Source organism: Triturus cristatus, chromosome 1_2 (assembly GCF_964204655.1).
Source record: "Triturus cristatus chromosome 1_2, aTriCri1.1, whole genome shotgun sequence".
Lineage (NCBI taxonomy): Eukaryota > Metazoa > Chordata > Amphibia > Caudata > Salamandridae > Triturus > Triturus cristatus.
The window spans coordinates 1,090,172,461-1,090,187,328 of record NC_140580.1 but is presented as its reverse complement, the minus strand read 5'-3'; the positions used below and the strand labels follow the sequence as shown (position 1 = coordinate 1,090,187,328).

General features: G+C 46.1%; 1 protein-coding gene across 2 annotated transcripts in view; it reads left to right on the top strand.

Moving 5' to 3' along the window:
- The window catches only part of PHF19 (PHD finger protein 19), a 237,318-nt gene that overhangs the window by 165,009 nt on the left and 57,441 nt on the right, over positions 1–14,868 (top strand). For both annotated transcript variants that reach the window (XM_085613556.1, XM_085613564.1), the window contains exon 8: positions 7,865–7,933. In XM_085613556.1, the coding sequence (XP_085469682.1) occupies positions 7,865–7,933 (69 nt within the window). The remainder of the gene's footprint in view (positions 1–7,864; positions 7,934–14,868) is intronic.

The following is a 14,868-nucleotide window of genomic DNA, read 5'->3' as shown; positions in this document are numbered from 1 at the left end:
GAACGGGCAGACTCGGTGGTCAGGCGAATGGCTCTCACCCAATGAGACAATTAGAGACAGTCTGTGATTACAGATGTCATGCATTCTAATAGTGTCAATGCTAATTATTAATTGTGTCAATAGTGATTCCGGATTGTGGGCTCCTCTGCCCTCATGGCTGTTCCGCTGGTATGATAATGTGCAGCCGGCCGCCTGTTGAGCTATGACCACGCCCCTCACCCCTCGGAAACCCCGCTTACCCCTCCCCCCGCCGCTTTTTTCGCAGACCCTGAGCCCTGCCACTGGGAGTCCTGTATATTCTGGTTTTATAAGTTGGGACCACATTCCCGAGCTCTAGCCCATGGTGACAAATTGTGGGGCCCCGCAGTAGGTCCTCTGGCAGCCTGCCAATGCCAGCAATGTGGGGGTAGAGTTCTGGGGGAGGAGGGGTGTTGGGGGAGATAGGGCTTGCACGTAAGCCCGCACACGCATTTTACCGCAAGCGCCTTTTCAAAGGCGGACACTGGACGATAAACGCGGCGCTGTTACTCATTATCTCTTAACGAGACCCGAGCCCCCCGTAAAAAACAAACCACATCTGGCTCTCATCCCCGCGTGTCCATTCTTATTTTCTGTAAATGTCTTATTTATTTATTTATTTCCATGTTCTGCCGACCACATGTCGTGGGCTGCGTGCCAGCCAGCGCTCTCATGGTTTCCCACGCACTTATTACAACACAGACACTTTCACTGGTACTAACGAGACAAAAACTGCATTCTGCACCATTCTTATGGCTTGCGAAATTACTCGAAGCGTTCTGCAGCAGCGCGGCAACAGGCGAAACAAACTGATAAACTTTGCAAAAAATACGTCATGTGGATGTGCCTTGGAAAATATGTTACGTATTTACTTCATTTTTACAAATAAAACTTGGCCTGTGAATAAATGTGGTGAAGTGAACGGATCCAGGTATTTTTCGCCATTTTCTGCTAATGTTACGAGAAGTGGAACATATTAATTTTGTGTCAGACTCGGTGATCTTTCTCATGGGGAAAGTAGAAAAAATAAAGCGCTCTCATACACGTTCACTGGTGAAACCCAAAGTGGTGCTCTGACGTCACACATTAGTGTGCTTCATTTGTTACCTTTGTGCAAAACCTTAGTTTAAAACAGTTCTGTTTTCGTAATTTGCTGCTTACACCAGCAGAAAGAGCCATTTGCTAGATTTTTGCACGTGTGTAGAACCTTACGTAGCAGTTGGAAAATCTTGTCCATATCCATATATAATGATGTATTTTATTTGTTAAACTGTTTTTTTTAACTTATATTTTAATCATTTTAGTGCTATACTTTATGGTTGTAAAAAACACAAATAAAGAATTTCTTTCTCTGTTTAGGTAGCGTGTTAGTTTCCCCACAAACGGCCAGGCACATTGTTACATTCCAACGAAAAGTTAGTTCTAAACGGCTTTAGACATGCATTTGCTTCTTTATGCGAAATTACAATTTTGTTAGATTAGGGGCGTGAGGCTGAAGGACACTGATTTGTCCAGGATCACGCGCTTTTGGAGACGCAACACACCGATTAGAACTCGTGGTTTGAAAGTTGATTTGTGTTTTTTTTTTTTTTTGCAATCTTGTATTGCACGCATTTAGGTCAAGGGCATTAGAGCGATTTACATGAGCACCAGGTTACTGTATGCAAGGTCATGTTATGTATTTTTTTGTGTTTAGGGCTAGAGGGAGTACATTAATTGGCTAGCCCTAGAGGGTCCCCAGTTCTAGAGCCAGAACCTCTGGCGTTTAGGCCTCGTCTCGTCGAAGATTGGGGGCTGAGCCATAAAGCCATCTGAAAGTTCAACTTCCCAATCTCCATTTAGATGGAATGTGATTAAATGCTTATAGGTGTATGCTCTGTCCGACCAACGTAAAATCCGCACTCTTGGGGTTCAGTGAAAATGACCTAGTACAACTTCCAAAGCTTTTAGGGGCAGATTTACAAGCCCCTTGCGACACTTTTGCGTCACTTTTAACACGGGAAAAGTGACGCAAAAGTGGCGCAAGGGGCTTGTAAATCTGCCCCTTAGTTTCTAAATGAGGCACGTGATCATTCTAACCACCTTATTGATTCTACGCTATTCTATAGCACGAACCTGTCCATGAGCGCATTAGAGCGCCGAAACAGTTCCACGGTTTTAGGCGGAAAGGTTTCAGTGGTTTGCACAAGATCACAAATTGTTGAGCCGAGACCGGGATTCGAACTTGGTTTTCGGGTTTCATAGTCGGTAGCTCTAAGCACAATGACGTACATCTTTCCTCTTATATGCCACAGCCGGCGCATAACCTTCAGTGTGAGAATGGGACGGGCACCACATCTAGAAAGTATATGATTCAGTGATGATTAATTACAGGTACGGGTTAACCTGCGGGTCCTGTTCGTAGGTGGCATCTCATTGCCTCAGGACAGATTGCGGGACAGTTCGTGCCCAGTTTATTGTTATTGCGGGGTAAATTGCTTGGCAGACTGCTTACGTGTGACAAATTGGAACTCCAAGTACACAACTGAGTCTTTAATGTTATAAGTATACCACCGAGTAGTGCAGTTTCCAAGCACTCTAGTGCCTCGTCAAAGATAGCGCTATGTGGATGTAACTACAGAACAATTGTTATAATAGGAGACGAGAGCGTTTGAAGACTGGAAGGGCAGTGCGTGCATGGTCTTTGCGTTCGCCCATTTGGATACATTTTCTCCCTGAACACCGTGCGCCATCTTTTTGTCCAAACGTGGAATCCGTAGTAAACTGGAACCGTGAATCGTACCATGTTATCAAATTTGGCTCTCAGCGGCCTCAACTAACAAAGTGTCTCTATAACCCTGCAGCTGGCAGTCCTGACATTGTTGCCATAACAAGAATGTCTGATGCTTCGACACACGTTGGGTTGGGCAAAAGCATTTGGGAAGGACCGGCAGCTCCGCATGTGGTAACAGGCGAAGAGTTTGTGTCTACACTACATTCCTGCAGCAATTTCCAAGAAATGCCGTCTTTGTAAACCGACTCTTGTGTGAGCCCTCCCATTCAGAGCAGACTTGCTCCACAGTACAGGGCGAAACAGCCGGATGATACTTCTTGTGATCTTGAGCAATTACTATGCGTGGACCAATACATGGATTGGATTTCCCCCAGTCTCCAGGGTTGCCTTTATGGGGCACTCACTGCCTGGTAACTCTGGGGCTAATAACATCCATCCATTTGCAAGTTGTGCACGCAGGGTCCACTGAGAAATTAGGATTTACCAGGGTAATTCCAAATCCGATTCGTCCGGTAATCCCCCCTTTCACACACATATGTCTGTTTTCGGCTTCTGACACCTGCAGGTAAAAGTAAAGGGCTCTGCGGAGCGCCTGCGCACCTCGTACTGCTGCTGGGGCCGATGCATGCTGCTACCTGCCCCATCGGATTCACGCGCCCACTCGTACTGAGCTATGGTGTGAACTGGCTTCTTCCACAAGACTCTTCCCTGGAGGTTGAACTACTGCAGGTTCCTACCTTGAGGTTTACTCCTGCTCCTAGGCTGCTGCCTTGATGTTAAAGCACCGGAGCAAGATTGTGCGCGGAGTTCAAACAGCTGCGCCTTGAGGCGGGACCACCGCCAAAAGCTCCTTGCCTTGGGGTACGGTCACTGGAGCAAAATAGTTTAAACCACTGCAGCGACACTCTTACATAGAGGTCAAACGACTGCCACATAACTCTTAACTTGATGCTAAACGACTGCCACATAACTCTTAACTTGAGGCTAAACGACTGCCGCATAACTCTTAATCTGAGGCTAAATGACTGCCTCATAACTCACCTTGATGTTAAACAACTGCAACAAAACCCTTAACTTGAGGTTAAACGACTGGTGCATAACACTTACCTTGATCCTAAACTATTGTAACAACATTCTTGCTCTGAGATTAAACCACTGCAACAATACTCGTGCCTTGAGGTTGCAACAACATCCTTGTTGTGCATTTGGAGTTACTCAGATACAGCTATAATGTTAGGACATTAAACTAATTTAAGTAGGTGGCTGGCAGCATGATGAGAATTGTACCAGCAGAAGCAACTACAACTGTCTGTTCACAATCTTTTTTCCCTCATTTTCACTGAGAACGTTCTATCTTCAATTGCACCCACCTCTTGTGTTTAGCGAGTCATCACACCTTTGCACCATATTTTGAGACCTTAGCGGTCAAAAACTCATCTATCTTATGCTTTCCTCTTCATGGCCTAGGCTGTGATGAAACATCTAAAGAGAGGTTGATGTTTTCTTAGCACAGGTTGAGGCCATGTGACCAAACAACACACAATGGGCCATATGATGGAAAGGCGGAGATTGAGGCCAGGTGAAGGAAGAACAGTGGTTGAGGAGATGAGTGAAGAACATAGGACGAGGTGTGGGGAGCGAAAGACAAAAGTCTTGTGAGCAAAGAAGACAGTTTGAGGGTTCATGAATGAGAACACAGGCTGGGTGATGCCATCTAAAGGACTGAAGCAGGTTGAGGCAGTGTGAAAGAAGGGCACAGGCTAAAGCATGTGAAAGAAAACTGGTTGTGGACTTGTGAAGGAGGAACATTTGGTGAGAGCATATGAAGGAAGAACATAGGTTTAGGCCCTGTGAAGGAAGAGTACAGACTGAAGACATGTCACTGAAGGACACAGGTGAAGTCTTGTTAGTGAAGCACAGATTGAGACCTTGTAAACGAAGAAGACAAGTTGAGGCCCGTGTGAATGGAGGACACCCATTGATGACATCTACCTGAATAATACAGGTTGCGGTCATGTGAGTGAAGAACATGGATTGAGGCCGTGTGGATGAAGAACAAGTTATCGAGACCTTTTGAGACCTTTTGAACAATTAACACAGGCTGAGGCCTTGTCAACGAAGAGAAAACCACAAGAAAAGGCCCTGTGAATGGAGAACATCAAATGATGACGTATAACCGAATGACACAGCTTCCAATCATGTAATTTAAGAACACAGATCAAGACCTTGTGGATGAAGAACAAGAGGTTGAGACCTTGTGAACAACAAACGCAGGTTCAGGCCTTGTAAATAAAATACCTGTAAACTCTTTGTACATAAACAACATGATTTTATGCTTTGTTCATTAAGCACATAGATTGAGGCATTAAGAATGCTGAACAGTTTGAGCCCATGCCAAGGATAATTACAGGTGGAGGCCTTGTAAACGAAGAACACATGTTAACGCCTTGTACATAAACAGCATACGTTTAGGTGCTGCACATTAAGATTACAGATTGAAGCACTGTCAACGACAAACCCAGTATTTAGCCTTGTGAAGGATGAACACATTTTAGATTCATGGTAAGGATGAATACAGTTTGAGGCCTTGAGGGTAAAAGCACCAAAGTAGTTTACTCATGCCTAAGTTTTTACACAGAATACTCACTTGCGTTGGAAACTTACACACACAGCAATATGTGCAACTGAACTTTGGGGGGGGGGGGTCGATCCGCTGCGTTTCCCCAGACTGCAGACTTCTACTCGCCTTGTGTGTTGTCAGCTTCTTAAACTTGACCCTTGCCGGACTGGCAATCAGTGCCTAGCCTCACAGGCCAGCAAATTGTGTTCTCAGTAGAGGATGTGCTTTTTCGAACTCTTGACTGCTGAATTTTCTCCTACTTGCAGTTTAGCCAAATCTTTTCAGAGGTCCCAGCCATGAGCGAATGATTGTTCAGTTTTGCACATCTGGTGGCACCAGCAAGTTTTGCTCAATTCTGCTATTTGATAAGACTGTGCCTATTGAGCAGCAGTTTCATATGAAAATGAGGACATGTCATTACTGTGCTGTGCTAAACGTCAACGATAGGGTGGCAAAAATTGTCCCAAGGGTTTAACTTTGTCCTTGATTAGTATGTCAGTATTTCCTATCATGATATTTTATATGTTCCTCCTGATTTATTCAATGTATGGCCAGATCCAGCCAGTAGGGATTCGGTTTTGGATCTGCCAATTTTTATCAGTTTGTAGATAGTGTTCACCCCTTTCTGATCCCTATTGGTTCTTCAGAGGTGGGATAAAAATCCCAGTATCCATCATAGTTGTGAAATAGGAAGCTGGCCTGATCTTGAGGGGGCTTGATGTGCAAATTAAAGTGGAGTGGGGACAAATAAACCCAGAGGGGACCCTTATGGTGCGTGAAAGGTGCCCACTTTAGTGTCCTCTCACAGCATTAGAAGAGCGGGATCTGCTTTGTCCATTGCGTTCAGTAATGTTTGTTGCGTATCTAGCTGGGCTGCTCCCTTGCCGCTTCTCAGGTGGACGCCCGACTGCTAGTCAATAACTTTGTCTCTCTATTCCGAACGGGTCTTAAGTTACACCATTGCTGCCTTTTTGATGATTTTTAATAGAAAAGCAATATTAGAAATGTGTCGGTGGTTATGGTGCCCTAGAGAATCTAGACACGACTTCTTGAATGATGCTGTTACCCGTGCCTTCTTAATTAGTCATGCAGTTGACGCGGGTCCCCAAGACCATTGCTAGGATTCATACATTCAATTGTTTTTCTTGGTTTCATCTATGGTACCCTATGAGGAAGAGACACTGTCATTACTACTGCTATACTAATGCATATATTTGTCTTACACCGCACAGTGACCCAACCATATGTAGGTGCCAAAGACAGTAGTAGTTGTGGCACTAAGGAGCATGTAAGAAAAATCAAGTGAAGTATCACAGCAACTACGTTTTTACTACTTTGTGAAAAGAAAGTAACAATTTCTCCTTCTAAATTTATAAAGGCAATTTGTTTCATAATCAATTTTAGAGTACAGAAAATCTCTGATCACGCCAAGATGTACATGTTATATACGTTTGGTGCACAATTTCAGCCAACCGAAAAACTGGATGGGCCGTATTTTTGTATTATTTTTTGTCCAAGGTGCCATGGTGTCATACCATGGATATATTTCTAGACCAGTGCCAAGAATTGGAATGTAATCCATACTTTAACATGCTGTGAGACTGGGCCCATTTTGAAGAGTCCAAAAGTAAGGTATTCTCTACTGTGTAGTGTAGTTGCTGCAGCCACATAAATCGACAACCCGGAAGCCTCCACACACACTTACACAGTCTAGAGTGGGACCAATACAGGCTCATAGTTTTCCTTAGGAAGATTAAAGAACACGTTTCAAATTTGACAAAGCTTGAACCTGCAATCCTTAGTCACCTTCTCATTTTGTGGGGTTCACTTTTAATTCTGTCCAAAGTGTACATTTTGACCTGTTTTGTGAACTTCATAGGGACAGCAACCAACATAGGAGGAGGTGGGGGTGAACTGTAACAGCACCAGCCTCCGTCCTCAAGGTGACTTGACACATGATTCTATTATCATTGGAATTTTGAGCTTTCCACACGAGGCTTTAGGAGGGGTTCGACGGGTTGCAAAACTTGTCCAGTTAGACATTTTAGGGCTTTAGGGTTAGAATTTCCTGCATTGTCAATTTTATCTACAAACAAAGCCCACTTGGCATTAAGAATTGATTTTTTGTATCCTTTATTTGTCTTCCTCAGAACATTACAGTCTGTTTCTGAGGGATCGATTTGCCAAAAGCATTGTGCGCTTCTCAAATTGTGCCTTCTTTTATCTGACTTCAGCTATGAACCATTTATTGTTTTCTTTACACTTACTAGCTGGTAATTCTGGTGCAAAACGTTTCACAGATTCGGTAAGAGTGCTGTTATTTTCACCTACTGTATGCACTATTTACTTCCCCACATCCCTGCTCGTACTCTAAAGCTCTTCCTGTAGTTTGCTTATGTGAAAAGTGATTTCACCAGAAAATACATTTAAAGAAGTGTTTTCTTGTTTTTTAGGTTTTATATTTTTTTCTGTTCGGTGTGCAACCAGGGGCCAGAGTACATCAAACACCTTCCTTTGAGATGGTAAGAGACAACAAATAATATTCTGTGATATTAGGTATTGCAATAACTTTTAACCTACTCCTTAGACTGGAGACTGCTCAACTCCGTGCTCGTGCCAATGATAATCTCCCAGTCAGATGACTTCTTTTGACAGTAATTCATTCCCACGGTTGAGAATGATGTGTTCTCTGTTTTTGTGATGTCTTGCAATGGTGTGTTTTTCTTTCCTTATCAAAAGCAGAATACTTTCAGCATGATGTTGGGAGGAAGAGAGCCTGCGGCCTGGTCTGTCCATTCCCCGGGAGGCAGCCATGGGCCATCCCTTCATTACAGTCATAGAAACCTATTGTCGTACCCTTAGCCTCCCCCCCACAGCCCTCTATCTGTGTCAGTAAAGAGGCTGAGGATAGCATGGACACTGACACTAGCATTGTCACTCGCTCTCCCATTCATGTTTGAGATCAATTCACTTATTTATTTAGGGTTTTTATGAAGTGCTGTGTGTCATCTTTTGATTACTTCAGGGCGCTATCAGAAAATGACGTCCATGTTGATGGTTGGGTGGGTAAGTCCAATCATGGCCGGTCAGGAGCCTAGTCTGATACTTTTCACTTGAGACCCACAGCCTATATAGAGTGCTAGTAGAAGGCAGGGTTTTAAAGTTCAGATTGCTGGCTTTTCTTACACCCATGCAGTTAGCTTCCACTCTCATGTTGGATGTAAAGGTGTCCCAGATTCTCAGCCATGCATCTCCCACTGACCTGCCTCTGTGTTTCATCTTCTTGAAGGGTCAATGCTTGATCGGATTGGCAGACATAGAGTGGAGGGCCGGTGCTGGGAGCCTAGTGGGGTCTTCGGTTTAAAGGGGTAGTCAGGGTCTTCGCCCCAGTGTGCTTTGTGGGTACTGCATATATCCATAAATGGATTGGATTTTAGCATCCACTGAGAGACAGAGGTGTGCTTTACCGATGCGTGTTTCATGTGGTCCTGCTCACAGAATTAAGGCTCATTCTGGTACCTGGTTTTTAAGTCGTAGAGGTTTGGCAGTGATTTTCTTGGGGAGACCAGAGTAGTCAATTGATTTGGGATAGCAAGGGGAGGTCGATAGATGCACCCGTGTGCTTATAATGCTAATTAGATAAATGAATGATATCCTTTCCTGGTAGATTTTGGAAAGGTAAAATGAGCAACCTCGTTTTGCACCAGGAAGTGAAATCCTTGTTATTGCGTTACGTACGAAGAACGGCATTGATTGGCAGGTGTTTGGAATCTTCATATTCCCCTTCATTGCATCATTCAATTCCCTATGCGCGTGCATCTGTCCCAGTGTAAGGAATCCCCCTGGCAGACTGAGGGCGAGCATGACCAAAGGCTTCTATACATGTCAGGCATAAGTATCCACCACACCCGGAAGCTGCAAAATCCCCACAGCAGGAGCCAATACCTTGGTAAACGTCCGGAGAGCTGTAGAGAGGCCGAAAGGCAACACCTTAAACTGGTAATGAACCTCGTTCTCACAAACCTCAGGAACGGTTGGCTTCCAAGATAGACAGGGACGTGAAAATAGGTGTCTTCCAGGTCCAGGCACCCAGAAAATCACCCTGTTGGATGAAGGGAATGATGGACTGCAAGGTGGTCATCTGAAAGTGATCCAGCCACACGAATCTGTTCAGAGTCTTGAGATTCAGAATCGGTCAGTAAGAACCATCTGGCTTTGGGACCAAGAAGAGCGTGGAACAGAAACTCAGGCCGTGTTCTGCCTCGGGTGCCTGGAAAATAGCGCCTTTCGCAAGTAACTGTTCTGCTCCAGACAACATAGCAGCCCTTCTCATGGGGTTGTTTGACAATGGGGTAACCTGAAAATCAGTCAAAGGGGGAGGCCCTGGAATGGAATCTGGTACCCCTGACTGATGACTGGCAGGACCCACTGGTCGGTAATCAGACTGGACCACTTCTCAAGGAACACTCTGGCATAGTCACCTCTGACCAGCACCCTGTGGCTGCTGTAGCTGAGGCTGGGAATTGTAGTTGAACGCAGCCCCCCGACCACAGGCCCATCCACGAAAGGGCTGAGAAGAGGAGAGAACGCCCTGATAGTTCTGCTTATGGAAAAAATACTTCTTCTGGACACACAGGAACAGCTTCAGCAACTTTTTCTCCTCCGCAGAATGCTCTACCATAGTGTTCAATTTGTCCTCAAAAAGCCTGGGACCCTCAAAAGGCAGCTTATGAACCAAGGCCTTCCGTGCAGCCTCAAGACACTATGGTTTAGTCCACAGAGACCGTCAACCAGCCACCTCTGGCCCAGCAGCCGATGAGAAGGCCCACAGGGTATCAAAAGTGACATCGGACAGAAACTGCACCAAGATCTCCATCTGTGCCAAGATAGGTGTTTGATCCCTCTGATCCTGAAGACAATCAAATAATGTTTCAAAATCCTGATAAGGACCTGGGGGGCATATGCGGAGTAAGTGGGAGCCCGAATCCCAAAATGAGACGCTGCGTATGATCGTTTCACAGCAGCCTCCACCTTCCACTCAGCAGTATCCGAAATGGAAGCCTCCTCCGAAGACAAAAGAAGAGGAAGAAGCCATTGAGGACAACATTGAATTGACCTTAGGAACCTGACGAAACTGGTCATCAGACTGCACCAATTGTTACCTCTTGCCCAGAAAGCGAGGCATCCCTTGCTTGTCGACTTCACGCCATTCTTTAGCCAGAATCTGTTTAATGACGTCATGCACGGGTAAATAATCCACCACTAAGGTACTATACTGGGAATAAAAGCCATCATCTACCAAAGACTTAGGATCAAATCACAGGACCTCACGAATATGGGCCAACATTTCCAAACAGACTTTACCCTGGATATATTTCCCCTTTGGGGAATTGTCCAAGTCCTCATCCTCACCCCCCTTCAGATTTTTCTCAGAAGGTTCATTTAATGCAGCCTGCACCTCAGGATCAATCAGATCCTGTAAATCTGACCTGGAGATCTGCAACAGCTCATCTTCCTGTAGTTCCTGCATATGTTTCCTCTTGGAAACTGATTTGGCGGGCACCGGGACAGACTCCTCATCCTCCATGGCATTAAAAAAGGATCGGAAAGCCTATGAGGATGTGCCCTGGGACCACTCCCTATACATACTATCTCCTAGCAACCAACTCTCAAAACTCCCGAGACTTGAAATGCTAAAAGACAGCCCAGTCCCTCACAGCCAAATACACAAAAGACATGGCCACGGGAGCCGGGCACTGCTGGAAGCGCCTCAGCACCAGAACGGCTTGCCCCCAAACCATAGAGAAAAGCTCCCCGGCCCAGCCAAGCACATGCACAAAGAGCGTGTCGATAGCAGCACAGGGATGTGACCTACCAGTACACCGGTATGGTCAGCGCGCAAGGAAATACAAAATAAAAATGCATAAAGACGCTGTGAAAACAAATTAAAAACACTTGACTGTGCCGTGAAGAAACAAACCAGCATTCTGACTGCACGCCTGTTGAACAGAAAAGAAACAGGCATGTCGGTGGGTGGGAGGGGTTCATATGGTGAAAAAAAAATACTAGCGCTCTAGATAGCTTGTCAGGAGGCGGGATCGCCTCACTTATGTAAGGACTAGGACAAATGAGGAGGTCATGAAACCAGAAAAGTGCAGGTGCTCATTATCCCAGAGTTCCTGTTTGCTACTGAAAAGGGTGGGTAGTCACCCATTAAAAGTTGCACACCTCTGAAGAGAACTGCAGGTACTTTCCCTTTAAAATTAAAATAAGCGGGAGATACTCAGTACCACTTATTGCGTTAGTTTCATATTTACAACTCTCAAGTGAGTTCTAATTTACTTTTGCAATTCTGCTGAGAACTTATTCTCTTCTCACTTAGTAAGTTCTTGTTTTCGATTTATAAGCAAATTTACCTTTGTAACTCTGCCCCCTGGTCATATTCTTGCATTTGATAAAGTTAGTAGTAGTGTAGGGCAGGGCTTTAAGTGGGCCGGGTCTCACCGGTGCTGAGCACCGGCAGTTTTTTAAAGGGGGCCTCAAAACGGATCACTATCGGGCTCTGTTTTAGGCCCTGGCACAAGCGGTCCGTTTTTTTCCGGACTCCAGTGACAGCAGGCACATGGATGTGCGCTGCGCACGCTGCTCACTTCTCATTAGTGGAGAAGTAAGGGCAAGACGTCATGCCTGGTGAGCATTGTAGGGGATTGGAAATCCTTTAAAGAGATGTATTTTCTCTCCGGATTTCCCTTCTTCTCTCTTCGAAATTCAGGAGCAGCAACATTGTCATGGTGTCACCAGGGCTTTAACCCCCTTCAGTGCCACGCCCTTTCCCCCTCCTGTGCCGGGCGTTGCACTAGTGGGTGGGGTTCATGACGAGATAGTCTCCTCATGGGCACAGCGCAACCGTGCTCCATGACGAGACTATCTCGTCATGGGCACTGAAGAGGTTAAGTGGAAGCTTTTTCGGTCTCGCCTAGCGTTGCAGTGCACATGCGTTGCTCACGGCTTCTTGTAATCAAACCAATTTTCAGATGTTGAGTCTAGGCTCCGCCCCTTCATTCCATTGGCTTGCGTCATCATGCATGCTAAACCCTGGCTTTCCATTGTCAGTGAGGCTTTTTAGTCCCTCCTTCGTTACCGCCCTGTCTCCTTTTGGCCCCGCCCACCCGGACTGGATCTTTTACTCGCGGCGTGACATGGTGTCTCTTAATTAGCCGCTAAGCACTTTTTTCTTGTATTAGCACAATGGCAATGGGGCCCTCCATTGTGCTCTGTTTGGCAAAGGAGCGCGTGATGCAGTGGTAATGCACTCTTTGTGACCCCCCTTGTTTTATTTGTCTCTCGCCACTCCCCTCCGAGATCTCAGTGTAATTATATGTGATTACGTAACACAGCCCTCGCGAGGCTCGAACCCTGTTCTCCAGCTCCAAAGTTGGCAGCGTTATATGTTGAGCTACCTCCTCGCTTCGATTCTCTTCACCGTTTGTTACAGATGCTACATGTGCTGTGTTGTTTTTAAATTGTATATGCTGTACAACTTGTAAAAGGCAAAGGACTAGGCAAAACCCATCATGACTGCAGTTTTTCGGGAGCAGTTGACGTTCGCATTGCATGACCGTGTCGAAGGCGGCTGACAGGTCCAGGAGGATGAGGGCCGCGGTTTCTCCTTTGTCTAGCAGGGACCTGATGCCATTGGTTGCGGCGCTGAGGGCAGTTTCAGTGCTGTGGTTGCTGCGGAACCCGGACTGGGACGGGTCCAGGATGCTGTTTCCCCTCGAGGAAGCTGGTCAGTTGTTTTTTGACGGCCCTTTCGATGATCTTCGCCGGGAGCGGGAGCAGGGAGATGGGTCGGAAGTTCCAAAGGTGCTTGGGGTCCGCTTTGGGTTTCTTGAGTAAGGCGTTGATCTCTGCGTGCTCCCAGCTCTCCAGAAAGGTCGCTGTCTCAAAGGAGATGTTGATGGTTTTCCGGAGATGGGGTGCGATGGTGCTGCTGGCTTTGTTGAAGATGTGGTGTGGGCAGGGGTCTTCCAGAGATCCGGAGTGGACGGTGTTCATGATCTTGATGGTGTCGTTGATGTTGGTCCAGGAGATCAGGCGGTTGGTGCGGGTGGTGGTCGTGGGAGCGGGGGTCTCAGTGGTTGCCGGGGTGTTGAAGCTGTCGTGGATGTCTGCGATCTTGCGATGGAAAAAGGTGGCCAGCGAGTCGCACAGGTCTTGTGAAGATGGGATGTCGTTAGTGTTGGAGCTGGGGTTGGAGAGTTCCTTCACTAACAACCATTGACAAAGCCAATAGTCATGACTTGTAGGTATGATGTTACTTGTTGCATCATATATCTGATGCAATGACAGACACAGCAAAATACAAGTCGGGCGGCACAAGTCGGGAGGGGATGTGGTCCGTCGGCTAGACTGCCGACTTTGGTGCTGGAAACCTGGGTTCGAGCCTCGGGGTCGCGTACACATCCTATGATTCTCCAGTATTGGGTGTCTTTCATAGATTCACATGCTTGAATATTCCCCGTCGTCGAAGTGGGAGTCCCACGGTACATAACAAAGCAATGTAGTAATAACATAAGCCTATTAGGCCTACAGGAAAGAAAAAACCATAGAGTTTTCATGGATAGACAACTTGTCACCTTTATAACATATCACTGTCGTTATGTTCTAGGTCAAAACCAGCCAATCAGGCATCCGCACCCTCTAGAACCCTCTCCCCAGAGACTCAGGCTCTCAGATTTTCTACCGCACGTCGTGTGAAGGAAGTCTCCCTGAGCTTGCTCAGTTTTTTCATCTCATATTTCACAGAGATTGAGTCTAGGATGTCTTCAACCAAGAAATCCCTCTTCAGACCTTGTGGAAGCTGTGGTAAACTGAGACTTCATTCTGAAGATCCTCACAAAAAATGTATTTATTGTTTGTATCCTGAACATTTGGTTAAGGACTGTAAAATCTGTAGAACCTTCTCACAGAAAACTTCGAAGGACAGAGAAGGGCGTCTCCTTCTGTGGCTACAGAAGCTGAAGACTTCAGAAAATCCTGTTTCTGATGTGGAGAGTGTGTCTTCTATCCAAACTGCTCCCTCTTTAAAGAGGTCTTCTGACTCTCAGAAAGTTTCTCCTCGTCCTAAAATGGTGAAGAAACAGCATGGAGAACCTTCAACTTCAAGAGGGATGATTTCCCCCCACAGGAGTCTCTCTGTTTCCCTGACGCCCCCGAGATCTGATTCTCAGGCGTCTAAGACTCCAGCTGCGCAGTTTTTACCTCAAAAACTGCCTCTCTCGTCGACGAGTTCATCAAGCCTTCCTCCGTCGACGAGAGCTGCCGTCGTCGCACCTACATCGACGACCTCGGCATCTATGTCTCTGAAGACGGCTATGATCATGTCGTCGGCGTCTTCACCGTCGACGCTGGTATCTGTGAAGGTGAGACCCATCTCGTCGACGTTGCCTTTAAC